The sequence below is a fragment of the Pituophis catenifer genome, unplaced genomic scaffold, assembly GCF_029215685.1.
Source record: "Pituophis catenifer annectens isolate HBS135680 unplaced genomic scaffold, rPitCat1.0.hap2 SCAF_6, whole genome shotgun sequence".
Lineage (NCBI taxonomy): Eukaryota > Metazoa > Chordata > Lepidosauria > Squamata > Colubridae > Pituophis > Pituophis catenifer.
In genome coordinates this window covers 69,147,725-69,169,995 of record NW_027256886.1, presented here as the reverse complement: position 1 = coordinate 69,169,995, position 22,271 = coordinate 69,147,725, and the positions used below count along the sequence as shown (strand labels likewise).

The window sequence follows — 22,271 nt, the reverse complement described above, 5'->3', positions numbered from 1 at the left end:
GTATTTTTTTCCCCCAAATTCTGCTCAAATGATTATTTTTCTCCGTATTCCCAAATGAACGTTTGTATATTTTTGCTTATCTTCCTTTCATTTGACAAACCAGATTGTGTTAGGTGCCCTTCTTCGCTATTTGCAGTCCTATTGAGCCATGGTGGCACAGTGGTTAGAGTGCAGTACTGCAGGCTACTTCTGCTGACTGCCTGCAATTTGGCAGTTCAAATCTCACCAGGCTCAAGCTGGACTCAGCCTTCCATCCTTCCGAGGTGGGTTAAACGAGGACCCAAATTATTGGTGGCAATATGCTGACTCTGTAAACTGCTTATAGAGAGGGCTGTAAAGCACTGTGAAGCGGTATAAAACAACTAAGAGCATTTATTGCAAGAGCCAGGAACTGCGCAAGGAGTTCTGGCAATGATGTGAAGACGACAAAGAAGAAAAAAAAAAAGATGAGGAAGGAAGGCACTGGGAGTGAAAAGCAGGTGATGCAACTGGGTGCCCACCAGCCTCACCGGAACAATGTTCTAAAAAAGATAGTTGAAGCTCAGCTGCGGTTTACCACAACGTTCTGCTGATCAGCTGAACGGTCTGAAGTACAGAATGACTAAAAGTTAAGTTTATTTTCCCACAGTAAGAGAGATGAACACAGATGCACATGCCCACCCTTGTGCTCATACAAAATCTTTGGGCACAGATGTGGAGGTCAATTCTGCTTTACAGATGTTGGCTGTAGCTGGGCTTAAGGAATTCCATTCCACCCCCCTCGCCGATTTTGGACTTAAGCAAATAAACCTCTGTGCTTTTGCTTGCATTGGCCTAACCCATTTTTTTCCTTTTTAAAATTTCTTTTATCAACATAAGCTGCCGTTTTGAGTACATTATTGATGGATGCACTCTCATGGTTAAAAGAAAGCATGAGAGCCAAACACAGTCTCTCTTTTCTACAAGGAATGGAAGGCAGAAAGCAACTCCAGGTCTTAGGTTAATGGAACTCAATGGAAGCAGATCCTTCTAGAACAGAGTTTCTCAACCTTGGCAGTTTGAAGACGTGTGGACTTGGGAGTTGAAGGCCACACGTCTTCAAACTGCCAAGGTTGAGAAACACTGTTCTGTAATAATGGGAATTAAAGAACTACTACTGATGCTTCTGAAATTCATATTCAGCAGTAGTTACAGCAAAATGGTATGATTCTTTCCCCCTATTCTGAAAAAAAGATACGGGGGGGGGGGGGGGGCTGCTGTGATGTTAAATTTTAGATAATTTGTTAAAGAGGAGGGTTTTTGTTTAGTCTAATGAGAGGTTTTGGGGTTATTATTTTTTTATTTTTGCCTACCTGCTTTGCAGCTGTAAAACATTTAACCATGCTCTTAACATTAGGATTTATAATATTTTTTCCCCTCTCATTTTTCATTTTAACAACGTTTGAGCGGTTTTTGTTTGTTTTTTAACTGTATGGCACTTTGGGCCCTGGCTTGTAGAACAAAGCTAATAAACAGTAAATCTAAATCTAAACGACATCTGATGTTCCCTTCATCACATGCATTACTGTTTCTCTGGTGTATTCTGTGCAGTAATACAGAAGGATGCCTAAAAGGTGTAGGAGGGGTATGGAATACAAAAGGGTGAAGGTAACATCTGTGCTTGCAGAAAATGGCTTTTAGCATTAATCCTCCCATGTTGGGAGGCTGGGTGGGTTGATTCAACGTTATTTCGATTTTCTTTTGTGACGATACGAAAATCCATTTCCCCACATTAATTGACTAATAACCCTATACAGCTTATCAAGGGGGGTTCATCAGCTTCTGTTACTTTCCCAGTTTGATGGGCTGTGATGGAGAAGGCTCCGGGATAGATCTATAATAGCAATACAATTATCTGTGCGTGGGTATATACATTTGGTTGGCTTATCTCTATTAAAGAGATGGGGGTATATTATCAGTCCTGATCTTTTTTCAAGCTTGGCTCCTAACACAGAGGTTGAAATTCAGCATTGTGCAATATGAGGCATTGCAGCTGAGCCCCGTGCATTGTCGGAATCTCTTGTCCACCAAGATTTCTGGTAGAGACGGAAACCTAATAACCAGTTATCCCAAAAGTGCTTTTTCAAAAGGGAACTGGACTTTCTGGTTTTTCTTCGAAGACGTTTCGCTTCTCATCTAAGAAGCTTCTTCAGCTCTGACTGGATGGTGGGGAATGGAAGGATTTATACTCCTTGAAGACAGCTGGTCATTTGCATTCTTTTAGTCATTGAGGCCACCTGGAGGTTCATCTGAGTCGTCAAGGTCACCTGAGTAGTGCAAATGAGTGTGGAACCTTCTTGGCTGCATCCTTCCATTCTCCACCATCCAGGCAGAGCTGAAGAAGCTTCATGGATGAGAAGCAAAATGTCTTCAAGGAAAAACAAAGAAAGTCCAGTTGCCTTGTGAAAAAGCACCTTTGGGACAACGATGACCTGGATGACTGAGAATCTCCATAGATTAACAACCACTTTTTAGCCGCATTTTAACTCTTATACCAAATTCACATGAAAGAAAGTTGATCCTAAATTTAGGAAGATCCACCACCAGCAAAGGAAGAGCAGATTAAAAAAAATTGTACACACACACATCCTGCACAACGACAAATTCTCCATCATATCAATCTATAGCTGCCAGTTTCAGCTAAACTAAATCCTGACTAGTCTTCCCAAATAAATGTGCAGCCATGACATTCCCCTTTCTGTTATATTTCCACTAATATAAATATATCTGCCAGGAGCCGCATTGCAAAAGAAGGCAGGCAGGGCCAAGGCAAAACTCATTTCAAACTGAATAAGTAATTATCGATTAAAACTAATATGCCTGTAAAGTAAGGTACCCATGTATAAAACTAACTTATTCTGCCTTCACATGCACCAGCCATTCCTTTTCTCAATACAGTCTCTTCTATCTATCCTACGCCCTTGCCCTTGTTGCCCTCCTTCCAGCAGAAGTTTCAAGAAAGGAAGAAGAGAACAGGATGGGCATGGGGTAAGAGAGGAAGAGGTAAATGCATTGAGAAGGAAAGGAAGGAAAGAGATCGTGGGAAAGCCAAACGGCGTGTCTATGAGGCAAGCAGAGGAAGGGAAGAAGCAACGACTGTCGAAACACTTTTAAGTGTTGCATAAAGGGTTAAAAACTCATTAAATTACGAAAGCACCCATGACTCTACTAATTCACAATGTGGCTTCCACCCCCCCCTCCCGAAATGCAATTGTCCAAGTAATGTGGAAGAAGTTAGGCAGGGACTTGGAGGGCTAGAAAAACCAGGAAAGTTAACTTCGTTGATTGGTATGATCCAGCCATTTTTAACCATTCAATTCAGCTTTCCCGTGGCTACGTTTCTGTAGAATTTCCCTCCCCATCTCCTTTAATAACCGAAGTTGCACATTTCTATTGCCTCTTCTCAATCTATTGAATTCCCTCTTTTCAATTGCTTTTCAATCTGGGCCAAGATTAAAAGAATAAGATGCATTCAGCCTCCTAGCGTGGTGTCACCAAACCCTGCCAGCAGCCAATGTCCTCTGGCTGTGGCCTTTTCCTTATAGACCTTTCCAGACTATGGAATTTAAGAGCCCTCCATCCCATTCTTGAATCAACAGGGGGAAAAAATCTGCGCTGAATGGCACAATCCTGGTTATTTATGTTACACTCATGCTAGTCCTAGGCATTGTTTTACTCTATGGACTTTGCTGCCCTCCCTTGTCAGCATGTGATTTTTGGGTGGGGAAAACACCCTCCAACAAAAGTACTCCTACAGAAATGGTGCGTGCATGCTGGTGCCCCCCCCTCTCTGTGTATGTGTATGTGTGTGTGTGTGTGTGTGTGTGTGTGTGTGAGAACCTGAGAAACTTGCCCAATTCCACCTGTCTTCTTTAGAACGTTTTGTGTCCTTCCTCCTAATGCCCTGTTTGGTTGCAACACAAATGGAATGAAGTGAGAAAAACAAAAAAGGAAACTTAAAAGGAGCTGAGTCATTAGCAGTTGTTCTCAGGACACACAAATTTATTTAGTTTTTTAATCTTCCTTTTCCATTATTATGCTACTGTCAGGGTTCCAAGTAACACCCCACGAAAGAAGACTCTGAGGCCAGAAGTTCCTCAAAGTTCCATTTTATTAGAGATGTCATATTGGCACATCTGGGATAACCCGAATCTGAAAGCTTCCAGGTTTTCCCCACCCATAGGAAAGTCCAAGTCCCTGCCTAGCATCCACATGTCCATCACATGGCCCGATCAATCACTGTCCCAACTGGAGATGCCTCTCAGTCACACCCCTCCAGGTGCAGGGCAAGATGTCCTTGACTCTCAGAGAAAGGAATGTTGTTATGACTATATATCTCCCCTGCTCTATACAGTCCCTCCTCCCAGTTTCCCACAGCACTAAATGTGACAGGCCTGAAGATTCAAAGCAAAGATGGCTTCTAGGCCTGACAGCTACTTCAAGCAGGCAGAAAACAAGGAGAGGCTACAGAGTTAAAATAGCTGAAAATGGCCCAGTTATAGAATTAAGATGACTTGACTGCTGATATGGTGGAGGTCCCTGCACCAATCTTTTTTTTTTTTTTTGCAAGCTTCAATAATAGTGTAAAGTAAAGCTCAGGATCTGGTGATCCTTGGTCACATCCATGTGGTTCTCATGGAAAACAAATGGAAGCTTGAGAGAGGCTACAGGGGCAGGGAAGTAGTCAGCTGGAGCAAGAAACTTCCAATTGTAGCAGAAGGAACTCTCACCTCTGGTCTTGGAATTTCTTCCAAACTGTGAGTTGACCACCTTGAATGATGAGTAACAGAAAGGAAGCAGTTCCCCTCATTTTCACAAACAACTTCTCTGTGCTTTAGGACTGGACATTGTACAGGCAGGCCTTGACTTAAAACCATTTGTTTAGTGACCAAGTTCCAACGCCACTGAAAACAATGACTTATAGCAATAGCGCTTAAGACTTATATACCACTTTACAGCCCTCTCTAAGTGGTTTACCAAGTCAGCCTATCGCCTGCAACAATCTGGGTCCTCATTTTACCCACCTCAGAAGGATGGAAGGCTGAGTCAACCTTGAGCCTGGTGAGATTTGAACTGCCAAATTGCAGGAAGCTGGCGGTCAATAGAAGTAGCCTGCAGTACTGCACTCTAACCACTGTGCCACTACAGCTCTTATCAGGGGTGAAATCTACTTACCTTCCCTACTGTTTCAGATGCACGCGCGCCATCGTCACGTCCAATTTTTGACCCTCTGCGAAGAAAGCTTTGTGCATGCGCAGAGGGTTAAAAACCAGGAAGTAACAATGTCCGGGCGGGTGGGCAGAGCCTCGTGCTGCCGCCGTTATCAGTTCACCAAACCTCGCGCCACCGGCGCTGCTGGCTCCCACAAGCTGGACAGAACTGGCAGGATTTCACCACTGGCTTTTATGACCATTTTTCATACTTACAACAGTTGCAGCATCCCCAGTCACATGATCAAAATTCACATGCTTGGAAACTGACCCATATTTATGACGGTTGGATGAGAAGCAACAAAGTCCAATTGCCTTTTGCCTTTTGAAAAAGCACCTTTGGGACAACCATGATCTGGATGACTGAGAATCTCCATGGATATCAAGAATCAGAAGGAAGGGGGTACCCCAGCATCAGCCAGAAGCACTCAGTAAATATTTCTTTGATTACATTTTAATTAGCATAAATCTAATGGGTTAGGCAACAATTATTATCTAATTCATACAATCCTAGGACAGTATCTGCAAGCAGTATCATCCATGTTTCTGGGTTTCAGCAAAAAAATAATAATACCAGAAGCTGGCTTAGAATAAAAGAAAAAGAAAAGTCAATTATTGGCTGCCATAAAGATTTCAGTTCTAAGCTAAAATGTTCAGGAAGATCTTTTTTTTCCTCCTTCAGGACCAACTGATCCACTAAATGTAATCACTGTTCTTTAATTCGCCCAACAATATGGTTAATTAAATCATTTTCACTTCTTCAGTTCAGTATTTTCACTTCTGGTTTATGAGGTTACCACTTACAATTATGGAGAATGCGTCATTCTATAGTGCAGTTTTCAAACAGGAACTTCTGAGGTTAATTTTTGCTGTTAGGAAATACATGCACTTGTTAATTAACGTCCTGCAAAAATTTAAGAGAAGCAGAACAATTTGGGAAGGACAAGATTGCCACTGAAATGCCACCTAAAGTAAACCTGGAAGATAAAACAGTGAAAGGTATTTTGGAGGAAAACAACTGCCCTGAAAAATACATATGGAAAGACTGTGGGCCTATTTTAGATATTTCAAATTAACAAACCTACTTAACCTAAAGCAACAAGATTCAAACTGATTTCACAGTATTGGTTGATTAGTTGTTTCCAGCAAAGAAACAAATCCATTCAGCTTATCTTGATACTCTCAATGTGGAATACATATACTATACCTCTTTCTAAACATGTTTCTTAATATTATTCTGTTTAATAATTATAGCCCACAGGAACTATACACGAATTAAGATGTAACTAATTAATTTAATAAAGCTAAAATGTAGCCTTTCTTCCCTTACTACAAATGAATGATCAATTCAACAAGTGGTGCTACTGGGGTATGCATTTGTGTTGTATTCCTGTAACAGACCTGAAAAAATGAGTTAGTATGGAAAAAGATTTTCAGTTCTTTATAAACCATAAATGGATGATTAGTACAGTAAGGCAAATAAAAAAGGAAGAAAAAAATGAAGAATGGGAAGGGACCAATATAGATCAGTGTGGAGTGGATCAATGGTTCTTGGATGTTACACCAGAAGGAACCTAGAGATGTTACAGATCGATCGGAGTTGCACAATACATTAACCGAAAAGCAAATGTAGGGAGGAATCAGATATAATTTACTCCACTACTCTCAATATTGTTTCAACCTTGACTTCTTTTAAGCTGAGGAACTGTTATCTGTTGATGCACTAATGTGAACACACTCTTCACCAGAAAAGGATATAAAGCAAGTCACAACTTTTGGAGGATCCACGTGAACCCCAGGAAGCTCTTTTAGATCATTAGAAAAAAAGTCCAGCAACTTGTGTCCCAAAATAACTAGAAACGGATCTCCCAAGGAAACCTAAAAACAAAGCATAAAAGCTTGCCTGACTAGGTGGCTCAGTGGCTAAGACATTGAGCTTGTCGATGAGAAAGGTTGGCAGTTTGGCGGTTTGAATCCCTAGTACAGGTCTCCTACGTGAGCAGGGGGTTGGACTAAATGACCTCCGAAGTCCCTTCCAACTCTGTTACTGTTACTGTAAGTATTTTTCTCTGGTTGTTCTCCAACAATTGGCATCTGGAGTCATCCTACCACTGAATCTAGGGTTCCAATTGGTATTATACCTTGGTAGTACAGTGATCTAAGGCACCCTGTTATTAAGCTGGTTATTAAGACCAGCTGCCTGCAATTACTGCAGGTTCGAATCTCGCCAAGGCTCAAGGTTGACTCAGCCTTCCATCCTTTCTAAGGTAGGTAAATTGAGGACCCAGTTGTGGGGGCAATAAGCTGACTTTGTATAATTATACAAAAGAATGAAGGCTATTGCTTAGCGCATTGTAAGCTGCCCTGAGTCTCCGGAGAAGGGTGGCATATAAATCAAATTTAAAAAAAAATTAGTACAATGGTTCATTCTTCCTAAATATGGCTTACTCCCCTTTAAGGATGTAAGAATCAATGGTTCATTACCCCATCTTGTGGCAAGTTCAACTCTCAGAATTTATAGCAATGTTCACAGATGTTACCTGGCTACCTAATACAAATTATTAGTATGCATATAAATTGGGTAAGGGTGAGGAAGTAAGTTACATCACCACATATAATTTTACTCTTGCATTGAATCATCTCCAAACTGGCAATAAAATAGGCAATGGTATTCAATGCAAGGATAAAGTTATATATAGTGATGTAACTTTCTTCCCCACTTCTACCCAATTTGTTTTAGAGCAATTTACCAACTTTAATGCACAACATTTGCAGCCATCCTATTTATTTCCAATTTTAGATAGCCGTTTTTAAAGTAAGGTTCTTTGTTGTTTCGATCCATGTCAATTTACTAAGAAAACAATAAATTTATTCCTGTTCATACTTCTTATCAGTTAAGATTTCTGTAACTGCAGCCAGCTCTTAACTATGCCAGGTATAGATGAGCAGACTAAGTCCGAGGGAGGGGTCAAATATGTCATCAGTCATGTATTTCTATGTGCCCAAAAGAGATCTAAGTCCAGCCCAACTTGAATGCCTTCTTAATTCACAGTCATTTCCCTTGACCGCTAGTAGTTCTTGTAGAGAGTTTAGGCAATATATCTTTTTATTCATTTGAACTGCATGAATCTCCTGATTTCCCCTGGGCCTGACACCAGAACCGCTACGTTTAAAAGAAGTCTTTCATGGAAGACTGCGTCCAAGACTAATATCTCTGCAATATCTATACCAAAGATCCAAAATAATGCCGATTTTATCCTTCATATAATAATCGTGGACAATTTTCTTGGGAGAAATCAAATTAATGTCCTTTCCAAAAATGCTTTTGAGATCCATTTGATTGAAATAATAATATTGGCAAAGAAATGCACTCTTTCTCTACTAAAGAACTCATTTGAAAGAAAAGAAGTCGGTGAATAATCACTTTATAAACCTGATTAATAACTTTACGAACACAGATCATTAAAATAGACAGAAGAGCAAAAGAAAGAATCAAAGATCTAATCACGCTCTTAATAAATTATAATAACATTAATAAAGGAACTGAGCTTGAGTTTGAAACTAAAGCAGCTGGAAAGATTAATCAGCGAGTAATTTTAGGGTTGGAAATGAGAAATGGAAACTAAGATATGGTACTTCATATACCGGTAATATTTTTTAATAGGAGAGAAAAGGTTTCTAGTTCATTTCTATATCTTCATTAAGGATATTTCTGGAAGTTGTCTTCCAGGAAGCAAAAGCCTATCCAACAGTCCCAAACAATGCAATGAAGCAGAAAATTGTAGAAGCAAAGTACTTTACTGATCGTTCAGATCTGCCAGCGCTCTCAAAAGACGTTTTTAAGTTGACTGTATCTCCTGAATTACCAGTTAAACTAAGGAAGAGAATGACTGAGAAGGGAAACATGAGCCAATCAGCAGCAGCTGTGGCCCCCAAAGACTACAGAAGAACATAAGAACAAAACTAATAACTTTATATCCTTTAAATCACAAACCAATTGCCCCCACTCCAATCTCAGATAATGATGTTTCAGTTCAGCTCTGTAAAGATTAGCAGCAAGAAATGTGAACATGCATTAATATGTAAAAGACATAGTCCCACGTTTTGGGGAATGGAACTGTTTGAAAACGGCAATTTTTTTTTAGCCATCTGGCAATATATTTCTTTTCTCAAAACCTAATGGAAAATCAAATAGCTTGTGTGGGCAAAGTTAGCCTTCTGGCTGCTGCTTTTTAAAATGTGTTTGCATCAATGTCAGATAAGACATATGTCTGGTGTATTGTAGAAATTTTCAAGGGAGAGGGATAATTCATGTGACAAGAAGCATTATGCATTACAGTCCCAATGTGGAACAACTACCACTGGCCAGACAGAGACACTTGAAGAAGCTTTCACAGGTATTGCAATAAATTGAAGATTCCAAGGGGAATTGAGTATCTTTTTAAACAGAGTGCTTAGAAGATTGAAAGTGTACTTTCATATTTCTGCCCAATAGAGAATCCAATACTGGATCCAGCCGTTGTTGGGAATTTTCTCAGAATCTCTCTTGTTGCTGGCATTTGAGATGTGCCGGTTTAGGCAAAGGAGATACAATAGCTTTCGATTCCATCTATAATAAACGGCTGGACTTTTCTCCATTCCAAATTTTTATTTCTAAAGAACACATTGTTATGAGCAACAATGGATGGACGAATACCAGGCAATTCTATATTGTTCCATATATTCAACCAGCAGCTGAACAGATTCCTTTGAAAACGCTGATGAGAGACACGATGACTGTTTTGTGGTAGTGTGTAAGAAGGGAATAAATGGATGGAAAGTGTAGAAGACACAAAACTGAATTGGAGTGATTTTCAATTAACTGCTAATTGAAGTCTCTCAGTAGTATGTGATGAATCACTGACTTTGTCTGGAAGTTTAGTGCTTAGCTCTCTGCATCTAGAAAGAATGAAATGAGAGACTGGCATCTGATAAATAATCTTTCTCTGCAAATACCAAGAAAAGATTTAATTTTCTTTTCCCCTGTGTGATCTTTGTCTGCCCAGGTCACTGATCATCTTGCAAATGCTGGTCTGAACAACGCATCTTATTAAAATACCATTGTTTTACTCCTTTTTTAAAAAAATTGTGTGGGGGGCAAGGCAGATGGGAAAAGGTAATTTTCTGCCTGCGGAAAACATTCAAGGTGGGGAAAAAAATACTGGTCACTTGTGATCATTTGTCATCCTCAGCACCTGAACAGGACATGTGGGTTGACAGTTTGTTAATTGAGCTTTCCCAACGAGGCATCGTAAAGTTTTACACTGACAAAGCCTGGCCTCACTATTTATTCTGCATTAGAGAATGATCCACTCCACTTCTCGGTTGAACACAACATGCTTTTTAAAAAAAATAATAAGGACCTAAAAAGATTCTGATTTTTTGATATGGATAAAAGAATATTGTTCAGAACCACAGCCCTAAACAAGACCACTTTCTCCCCTTGCTTTCAAACTAGATTTACAATTGCAGTTCAATGAATGAGACTTATACTGGGATTTTCAGCTTAAGGCTCAATTACTATGCTAAGAGCAGAGATTACCATAGTGAGGCCAGATGCTGAAATACAGTGATTCTTCATCCTGATTATATTCACACTTTCTGGGGATGCTTACAAGTTGTAACCTAGCATTCGTGGAAATCAGAAAATTTAGTGTTACAGAGTTAGCTACTTTCTCTTTTCCATGGTAGTCTCTGACCACTTGAAAATCTTGGAGCTCCTTGGAAATTGTTGTTTGAAACACACAATTATCTTGTCAAAAACCACTGAGTTCTTGGAAATGCCTTGCATTCACTCTTCAGCCGTTTAAATTAGTTTAAATTAGTAGTTTTGGCAACCCAAATAAAAGGAAAATATATGACAGTTAATACTACAAGGTAACAAATTCAAGTGAAACACATTTCTTGCGAGAGACACAAATCTACTTAGAATTCTTTTCTATCCTCTTAATTCTTTCATCTGTACAGCAGAGAGATTTTAAGGCTGACCCATTTATAGGACTGACAATGACACATTTTTTTTATCCCTATCAGAAAGAAATTGGAGCACAATCTTTGCACACGTATTAGGAGGTAAGACCTATTTTGCTCATTGTGGGAAAAGAAGGACAGGTAGTCATTTGAAATGCAATTGACAGCATTGGGAGGCATTTTCTTTCTCTTACAAATTTTGTGAAAATCAGAGTTCACAATGGACTCTTGAGAGGCTTTCGTTGTTGTCTTATACCCAGGAAAATAATTACACCCATTCTAAACATTTCCCATTCTTCCACGATTAGATAATATAGCTTCTGTGAGTTTCTCATGTAATTGTGTAGAAAAGCAATGCATCCTGCTTGTCTGTAGAAAAGTAACATCAAATCATTCTTACATTTTTCAAGACTTCACAACCAAACAGAGTCATTCTGTGAGGGAGATGGGTGGTTTCTACATTATGTGTGTGTGTGTGTGTGTGTGTGTGTGTATGTGTGTGTGTATAAATAAAATAAATAAAAAATATCCAGAATGGCAATCTTATCATGTGAATATGAATGGGAAAGCCACCACAGTAGTTCCTTTTGTAGGTTTGGGCTTGCAATAATTAAGGAAATAAGCTAAGATTCTTTCCCTTTTGTTCACATAGTGAACAAAATTTCACTATGAGATTTTCAGCAATTTAAGGGGGTAACCAGGGAGGAATACATCCATTCTTCATATAACCCAGACACGCCGTGAAGCCAGAAACGCTATCACATTAGTGCCTTCATGGAAGGGCTAATAAATAAGCAACATCCACTTCTCTTGCAATAAATCTGTGTGACATTTCAAGACTTCCATACTTTATTTTTTTTTAAAACAGAGGACTGGTATGTCAATCGCCTATTCATTGGTATATCAATGTATAACTCATCATAAAAACAAACTGACATTCGGAGAGAAAACAATGAAAATCCTACAAACTGGCCTTTAAAACCTTCACAACACTTATGGCTGAATCTATGCACCCGTCTAAATTGGAATGAACAAATCCATCACCTCCACAGATGAGAAAAGGTTTTGCGTGAAGAGTAATTTGTCCTGGACTTCCAGAGAAAGCTTCTGTAACCTGTAATAGAATACATACAAGAATGAGAAGCTACTAATTACACTTAGTAGTGTAAAATTCAGGTAAGAGGTATTTCAAGGAAATATAGTAGCTGTAAGTAATAGCTTTAGTTTTAATAATGTCTATGAGAACAAATATCTCATGCTTCATGTTTTGCCATGCTTTGGGCATTGTGTAGGCCAAGAACAGCAAGTAGATAATCTTGGCTAATTAAAATAAAGCTAAAGTGTGTCATTTAATATAGTATGGTTAATATAGTGAAGTATTAATAAAGTACTTTACTTATAAAATAAAGCAAGTTTTACTGTTGTAAACAAAGATCATAACCAAATGCATAGAATACAATAAAAGAAAACAACAATAAAGGAAAATGTGTCAATAAAAAGAACAATACATACAACTAGATTAAAACAAGATAAAGCCAGGGCTGTGATAAAGAACCTAAAAAATAATTTTTGAGTGTAAATGATGACAAAGCAGCAAGCTACTATCATTTGGAAATAAATCTGCAAGAAGATAATTCAACCATTCGAGATCCAAGCCCTTGAATTAACCTACCATCAATAATTTGATCCTAATCTTATTCTAAGTGGCAGTGACAAGCATAGTGAATAATGTCTCCACCTAACTAGCCCACAAGGACAGAGTCACTGTGCAACAGGAGGCTTACAAAATCTTCCTTCCCATTAGCCACAGGTGTGGCCTGCAAGTGAAGGGATGGAAATACCTTTCTCAGCAGGATGTTGGTAATATTAAGCAGATACAGTGAGAAAGTTCTGCATGTTTTTATAGTGATGAAACCAAGATGAAACTTTGGATAGCTGTACTGTAATAGCAACTTAATCAGCATCCCTTTCAAAAACCTATCTTTAACATTTTCTTTGTCCCAAGAGCTGAATTCCCCCAACAGGATACAGAATACATTTGTAGGACGGGCAACAAAAGTTTGACTTATTGGTTCCTAGTTGTGGTATTGGAGGAAATAATATTTGGTGAATGTCTAACTGGAGAATGGACTTTCTTCACTTCCAGAATTCTATGAACTCTTCTATGAACTGCTAGGAAACACTGACAAGGCTTTAGGACTTCACTAGTCCATTGACCAGGCAAGCAGCAGAAGGCATAGTTTGGCCATTGAAGCTCATTTATCCTTGGGAGGTGTGTTCTACAATGGTCTAACTTTGGCAGGAAGTTTTGTAATGGCCTTCAGCTGTTTTTCTTGGAGAACTAGTTATGCAAAATAGATTAACCGTCTGAGCACCAGTGCTACCATGACTTGACTAACTTGATTGAATAGGCATGACTGATTCCATTTGGGTTAAATTTGGAGGGGGGTAAATTGTAAGGATAAGTGGGAATGACCTTGGGAGACCAGGTAAAGAGATACTGTCTAGGAAACAGTTAGATAAGAGGAAGCATAGCCCACAGTTGTATAGTAGGTGGAGCAAGAGGCTGGGGGTGAGGGGGAACTCTCCCTAAGTTATTGGGCTACAAAAGTGATAAGTGGAAGAATTATATTTTCAGATTTGCAAAATTGATATCAACCTTACCAGATAAATCAGACAGGAAACATGACCAGATAAGCTAATTCTATTTTATTTTGAAGCTATGTTAACAAAATCTTACAAGTCCGAAAGTACTGTTCTCCTGCCATCACTTTTGCAGCCTGATAACTTGGGGTGGGGGGGTGGGGGGTGTCCTTTGTGAGCTCTTGCTCCACCCACTATGCAGTTGTGGGTTATGCTCCCTCTTATCTGGTAGCATCTTCCTAGGCAGCAACTCTTTGCCTGGTCTCCCAAGGTCATTCCTACATACCATTGCATAAATTGACCTCTTTGGTGTTCCCACAATATATTAACTCCCTCATTGATCCAGGGAGCACAGGTCCTTGGTGTCTTAAGTTGGTTGGATGTCAGAAAATCTTTTGTGAAGATAATATCTTATTACATTACAACTTGACGAATTTTCCTGAATGTATCTGCCTCTTCCAAGTCACTTAACAAAAAGACAGAGGGAAGTGAGTGCTTTTTAGAAAAATATAGGACCACGTCAATAATTTTGTAAGCCCAGAAATCGGTCTCCAGTTCTCCCTCCCCATTTGCTTTATTCCCACTGTGCAAAGTTGTACATTCAGCATTATTTAAGAAAGAAATTGGGGAGGGGGAAGGGGAAGAAGCAATAGGAAGGAACAGTGGCAGCAAAGAACATGTTGCAATCCACAAGAAGGGGAAGTACAGAGTCCAAACTCAAAGGACGTACATTCTTTACTTTGTAACTCACACTAAAAGAATGGTCTAAATAATGAGAAATGGCACTGCCTTATTCCAAGCAAAATAGACGTGTGACATGTTTTTTTCTTCTTTGAATTAATTTTGCTGGGAAAGGAGGGGAGCAGATTCCTTTCAGCATCAACTGGCCTGTTTATAGAAGGAAGAGTACAGTATAAATAAAAAAGAACATAGATGGCCATTATTGCTGATGCAACTGGAAATAGCTGTTTACATGTTTACAGATATGGAATTTGGGCTTTTAAAGAGGACAGATTCACAGATTAATGTCAACAGGGCAAAAGCGTTGATGATCTCTTATCAAAGGCACTGAAAGAGATCAAAGGAGTGATAAGCAAATAGTTTATCTCTCACTAGGCAGATGCTTACCAAATAGTGGGAATGTTACAGAAATCTCTCCAGCAAAATTGACTGCAGCTGAAAGGGCAGGCAAACACCAACCCAATAATCCTTTCCCTTAACGTCAGCTTTCCTTATACCACTCTGTCCCTTTGCTGCTCAAGTGTAGCATAACAGTCTCTTCTGCCCCTTTTTTGTGGGTAAGCAAACATTGCAAATAACTCCATCAATCAAATGGGAATCATCTTAGATATAAACATTCAAACCCAAAAGCAAAGCAACAGATTTACTTATCCAATCTCGCACTGATTTTCTTCTAATCTTTCCAAGCTCATGCAGCTGTGCGCAGCCTATTTCTTTCATTTTTTCCAGGCTGCTTCCCACCGTAGCTCTGTTGACTGACCCTTTTGTCTACTCACAACAGCGGTGTCCATTTCCTGTTTCCTCTGGTTCTATTTAGACCAGTGGTCCCCAACCTTTATGGTTTGGTGGCCTGGTGGGTTGGGGGGAAAGAGGAACCAGCCTGCAGAAGCGGCAGGCTGGCATGTGCAAGTTGAGCTGCGCAAGTGCTGGCCAGCCGCCTAGTTCAGAACAGACCACAGCCTGGTAGTGGCTTGTGGCCTGTAGGTTGGGAACATTTGACTTAGATCAGGGGTCTGCAACCTTAAATACTCAAAGAGCCATTTGGACCCGTTTCCCACAGAAAAGAAAACACCGGGAGCCACAAAACCTGGTGCTGGTGCTATCGCTGACTATTGGGGGTGAATCTCTGCCCCCCACAGAGAGGGCTCGCAATCTGGGCGTCCTCCTGGACGCACGGCTGTCTTTAAAAGAGCATATGACGGCCGTGGCCAGGGGGGCTTTTTATCAGGTTCGCCTGATTCGCCAGTTGCAGCCCTTTCTGGACCGGGACGCCTTGCGCACGGTCACTCACGTCCTTGTCACCTCCTGGCTGGACTATTGTAATGCTCTCTACATGGGGCTCCCCTTGAAGAGCACTCGGAGGCTCCAGCTGGTCCAGAATGCGGCTGCATGGGTGGTTATGGGTGCAACCCATTGTGCCCACGTGACACCCCTCCTGCGCAAGCTGCACTGGCTCCCAGTGGTCTTCCGGGTGCGATTCAAGGTGTTGGTTACCACCTTTAAAGCGCTCCATGGCATAGGACCCGGGTACCTTCGAGACTGACTTCTGCCACCAACAGCTCTCATCGGCCAGTTCGCTCCCTCAGGGAGTCATCAGCCAAGTTATGTCGGCTGGTGACACCCAGGGGGAGGGCCTTCTCTGTGGGAGCCCCTGCCCTGTGGAATGAACTGCCCCGGAAATGCGTAAGATCTCTGATCTCCATGTATTTTGCTGTGCCCTCAAGACCCTGCTGTTCTGCCAAGCTGGGTTATCAATATAATGATTTTTAAATTGAGTGTCTAAAATTTTTGGAGTTTTAAATCTGAGCCAAAATTATGTAATAATTTTAATTATTTTTAACTGATGTCTGTCTTTGTGCTTTTAATAGGCTGTACACCGCCCTGAGTCCTTCGGGAGAAGGGCGGTATAGAAATAAATTATTTATTTATTTATTTATTTATTTATTTATTTATTTATTTATTTATTTATTATTTATTTATTTATTTATTTATACTTACATATCCTGCTTCATGCATTGCTTATTCTGTACAGTTCTCCTCTCTCTTTTCCAAAATCTCACTGACTCCATCCAACCACAACTTTTTTTAGACATCCCCTTTCTTTCAACTCATTTCAACTTCCTCCACACAGTATTTGTTTTGCAATGTGATTTTCGCTCATTTTCTCTAATCAGAGAAACCAGAGTTTCCCAACCTTTCCGGCTCTGCGTATCAGATTGGGGGGAGGGGTAGGAAGAAGATGGTTCCACGTGAGTGGCAGGGAAACGTGTGCACAACTCCATTTGCGCAAGCGGTATATACTTGTGCCCACTTGTGCAAATAGAGAGCGCACACACACTTGCCCACTGCTCGCGCAAGTGAGGATGCCCATGTGTGCATGCTCACCTGCCACTCCCACTGCCTGGTTTTGAACGGTTCACAGCCCAGAGGTGGGCCATGGCCTGGGTGTTGGGGACCCCTGATCTAAACCACTGCAGATCCTTGTTTTATACTAATCACCGTTGCATTCAGTCGATATCCATGCATCATCCATTCATTCTTAGCTCAACGTGACTTAAATCCAATAAATGTAGTGTTGCTTTCTACAACCTCAAAAAGTATATTTTTTCCTTATGGAAACAATCATATTACGTCCTTCCCTACTCCATCTGCTTTTTTTCCTATAATAAAAACCCAAATTCTTCCTTTTGTAGAACCTTGTTCTGACATCCCTTCCTATATCCTCAATAGTCAAATGCCTTGAAACAGACCCAGAACTCCAGATAAGGTCTAACCAATGAAGATTAATTTGGTATTCTTACTTCTTCTGACTTGGAAAACATGATTCTACTAATTGAAGGCTGCAATTACATTTTCTTTTGCAACCATATCATGCTTTAATGTTCAGCTTGTGGTAGACCTACAATCCTGCTTACATATACAACAATCAGGTTAGGTATCCTCCATCCTATGCTTACTTCTCTTTTTGTGTATGTGTGCACACTTAAGTTCGGAACTCTGTGTTGTGAAGTTTAGCCCACCACTGGCAAAATAATGATATCTCATTTTGTAAATAACTTGTCTTCTTAGTTCTGCTTTACTTTTGGACTATGTTTGAATTTGGGGAAAAAAAGACATAACTTGACATTTATAATTTCTATTAATATGAAGAAGGGCTATCAATATTTGTTGCTACTACCGTTTATAAGTCGTCACTGACTTCTATGACATGAACAGAACTTTCCCCTATTCCTCTGAGTGTTGCTGTTCACATAACTCTTCATTCTTATCAGATTCTGGGAAGAGCTGGCAGCAGCCCCAAGAACCTGGGGCTTCCTTTGTTGCTAAAAGGAGAAATGGTAAAGTCTCCCTTGGGTTGGTCTTAGCTCCGGATGACTTCTTGTTCTCTTGGTAACAATTCATTAGTGATTTGCTAGAGTAATTGTCTTCTCTTAAGAAGGGTGACTCCCATTGTTCCCTATGGTGTAGACTCCAGTCAAAGTAATAACCAACTCCAATTCATTTAACATTTCAAGATCAGTCAGGATTGGCTATGTGCTGATGAATCAGCCGGTTTGTTAAAGGAAGAGATTTTCCATTTCAATAGTCAAAAGGTTTGGATGCTTCTCTTTCAAACAGAAAAAGTGTGTCTGAGGGCCAAAGGATAAAAAAAAGGCAAGATCTTAAGAGAATTGTGTTGATTAGCAACAGCAGCAGAATTTTACAATAGTTATTATTACAGAAGGCAGAATCAATTATAAAACTATAAACATATTTTAGTTGTTATTTAGGTTATTGCCCTAGTACAATTCACTATTCATTCTTATTACTCTAATGCCAGAACACAATGAGGTTCAAGCCCATCATCACCACAGAGGTACCCTAGGTGCTTAGGCCAATTTTTCTCTCCTAACCTTACCTACCCCACAGAATTGTTGTTGCTGGGTGGAAAAAATAGTAGTAGGAGGAATGCTCCTGAATGAAAAGTAGGATATACATCTAATATATACACAAAATGCTACAGGATTATTATCTTCAACCATGCATTGAAATTAAAGACATATACGTATTTGTGATCTCTTAGGCTGCAATTAGCTTTAGACACATTATGCAAAGTTGTCTAGGCCTAGGGAAGGTTGAGAAAAGTAGAAGTAAAGAGAAGAAGAAGACAATCAGCATCATAGTGGATATTTGGAGAAGTGTTCCAATATTTGAGGGGCTGCCACAACCTATTTTCCAAAGCACCAAAATACAGGACTAGAAGCAATCAATGAAAACTAATCAAGGACAGAATCAACCTAGAACTAAGGAGAAATTTCCTGACAGTGAGAACAATTAACCAGTGGAATAGGCTGCCTTCAAAAGTTGTGGGTGCTCCATCATTGGAGATTAAGAAAAGATTGGACAGCCATTTGTCCAGAATAGTTTAGGTTCTCCTGCTTAGGCAGGGGATTGGACTAGAAGACCTCCAAGGTCCCTTCCAACTCTGTTTTTGTTGTTGTTGTTAAATTCAGTTATAATAGTAATGGATGCATCGTTGGAAGACCCGAAAGACCAATTTAGGGACAGATTGTTATGGAGAAAATCTATGTGGTCTCTATGAGTTGACACTAACTCGATGGCACAAAATCAATCAATCAATCAATCAATCAATCAATCAATCATCTCTGAAATTCTGAGAAAGACTTGCATAGCGTGGCACAAAATTCCAAGATCTTGAGACCTTTCCCCCTGTTCAACATTCTAACAGCTGGATTCCCCCACTAAATCAGCTAGTCCTGAGTCCATGACAAGCCAGCGTATTTACTCCCAACTACATGGATGATTTGCACTGCCCAAGTGACTGAAGCATTCACTTTTGGACAAAGAAAGAGTGGACTACAATGGGTGTTGTTATTTGCTTAAATGTAAAAAAGAAGACACCGCATTACATTGTTGAGATCATTTGAATCCTGGATGTAGAAATCAACTTTTTTCATTCTTGCTGTCATTTGGACAAAATTTTTTTTATGCCCTTCTCATTAGCTGCACATCTTTAAAAAAAAAAAAACAATCACTATCCACACACAAACATGCACTGTGACTACAACTTTAATTAAATTTAAAGATGTTTGAAGCAGCGTTAACTCAGCTGTCCCCCACATGAAGCACATGTTTTGCCTGCAGAAGATTCTAGGTTCAGTTGTGCTAGTTCTAAAACAGATTGGTGAAGTTCTGAGAAAAAAAAACACATGCAGGTCTGCTGACAGTGTGGGAAGAATTCAGTGTGGGCAGGACTAAGCTATAAGGGCTAAAAATATGACATTCAAGAAACACTTATTAGATTGCAGTTTAGGTCTATGTAAAAGCAATGATGAACAATCCTTGCTGTGTCTATATTTTAACATCTCTGCTGTGTGAGTTGCAGTGGTTAATGTTTGGTTTCCAGGTGCAATTCAAGGTGCTCATTATTATATATGGCAAAGGGCACATATATCTGAAGGACTGACTATTCTTGTAATGTCTGTCTATTTTATGCAATCCCACACAGTTTGTTAGCTGTGGGCCCCACCAATTAAGCAATTATTTAGTGGTACTGAGAAGATAGATGGATGTTCTCAGTTGTGGAATCTACTGTTAGAAATAATATCCTTTTGGAGATATCTGTGACTCTTATATTGTGTATCTTCAAGCACTCTTTAAAAAAAACTAACTTTTTTGCAGACCTTCGGTTAGATATATGGAAGAGCTCTCATAATTGTAGGGAATTTGGAAGTTTTCTTTTTTGCTTCCAGAACAGTCATAATTTGTATTGCTAGAGTCATTTTATATTTATTGCTGTTACAATTTTGTAAAGCTGTTCAGAGTTGTCTAGATTGGGGCAGCCAAACAAAAAAAATAAATAAACAAATAAATAAAATATCAATTGAACTATCCACTAGGTTACCAGGGTTTTCTTCCTGGTTAGTTATATATAGTAACACATTTTTCAAAGTATTTGTGAAGTTAGGAGGGTTCCTTCAAGTCATTTTTTGAATCCTAGCAACTGCTGGGTTAGCCTTTGCACTGTTCTTGACAAGATTTTTCAGAAGTGGTTTGCCATTGCTCCTTTCCTAGGGCTAAGAGAAAGTGATTGGCCTAAGATCAGTCAGCTGGCTTTGTACTCAAGGCAGGACTAGACTTCATAGTCTCCCAGTGACTAGTCTGATGCCTTAACCACTATCCGAAACTGGCTGTGAAATTAGGGTCACACTTATTAAAATTGAATTGCATTTCCCACCTAGTTGATTGCTCATCCAGTTTAAAGAGATCCTTCCAAAGCTCTTGATAGATACTATTAGTTTTCTCTTCTCTTAAATATATGGTATCATTGACATCTTAGCCAGTTTACTGCATGTCCTGAATTCAAGAAAATTTATGAACAGATCCTTCAGGGACTCCCATTTCATTCTTTCTTCCCCTGACAAAAATGCCCATTCTGTTTTTAACCAGTCAGTGATCCATTGAAGAAAAAGTCTTCTTAGATCATGGCTTTTAAATTTAGTCAATAACTTTTGGCAGGAACTTTGTCAGGGAATTTTTGAAAATCCAAACACACAGTATTGAGACTGTCACATCCATCCTAGATGCCTGCTGATATTCAAACATCTTCAGGCGGAGGCGGGATTTATTTTTGTAGAATTCATACTGATTTTCCTTCAGCAAAGCTTATTCCTCTATATGCTTAGTTATTTTTTCTTTGATGACCTTTTCCAAAAGACTTTAAGCTGACCACTCTATCATTTCTCAAGTCTCCTCTTGGTCCCTATTTGTTCAAATAGCTTCTTTCCAATCCTATTTCATTGAGGCCAATTTGAAGGACAAGTTATATAGCTTTGCTAAGTGGTCAGCAATTTCAAATTTCTGATGAGTACACCCTTTTTATGTTTGTAAATTCGTATTTTATTTCTAGAGATGATCATTCTATTTGTTTTTGAAACTGTACTCTTTTCCAGAACAAAATACTAATTACAGGTAGACCTCAACTATTCAAAAACATGACAGCTCTGAAAAAAGTGATTTACAATTAGTCTACACACTTAATGATCACTGTAGCATCCCCATGGTCATGTGATCAAAATTTGGTTGTTGGCAACTGACGTGTATTTAGGATGGTTGCAGCATCCCAGGGTGAAGTGATCACCCTTTGTGACCTCAGGGGGGGTCTGACAAGGAAAATCATTGGGGGAAACCAGATTTATTTAATGATTCTAAGACTCACTTAATGACCATGGCAAAAAGATTTGGGCATGACTCAACAACTCTATTGCTTAGCAATGGAACTTCGGGTCCCAATTTTAAGTTGTAAGTCAAGGACTACCTGTACCACCAAATAGTTCACCTGCTCATTTTAAGGAAATTTGCTTTACTTGCTGTAGTAACACTAAATTCAGACTCAGTAGGTATTTAGCTACAATACTAAAGGCTTTTCCCCACCTGGTTGTGCACTTATCCTTGGGTTGGTAGAATATGATATTACTCTTATTTCAAGACACTGCAGTTATTTGACTTGCCTCTGAGGTAACGGGAAGACAAAGCAACAGGTTTTACCCTCTTAAGACAGTGTCTGAAAAAGACAGAGAATTCATATTTAATTACCTACACTATTAAGTATGACTTAAGTCTCCTGCCTCCTGGGCTGGGACAAGATGA

General features: G+C 39.6%; 1 protein-coding gene across 2 annotated transcripts in view; it reads right to left on the bottom strand.

The window, feature by feature from the left end:
• Positions 1-12,085: 12,085 nt before the first annotated feature.
• The window catches only part of RNLS (renalase, FAD dependent amine oxidase), a 121,738-nt gene continuing 111,552 nt past the window's right edge, over positions 12,086-22,271 (bottom strand). For both annotated transcript variants that reach the window (XM_070945360.1, XM_070945361.1), the window contains exon 7: positions 12,086-12,351. In XM_070945360.1, the coding sequence (XP_070801461.1) occupies positions 12,199-12,351 (153 nt within the window). In that variant the 3' untranslated portion in view covers positions 12,086-12,198. The remainder of the gene's footprint in view (positions 12,352-22,271) is intronic.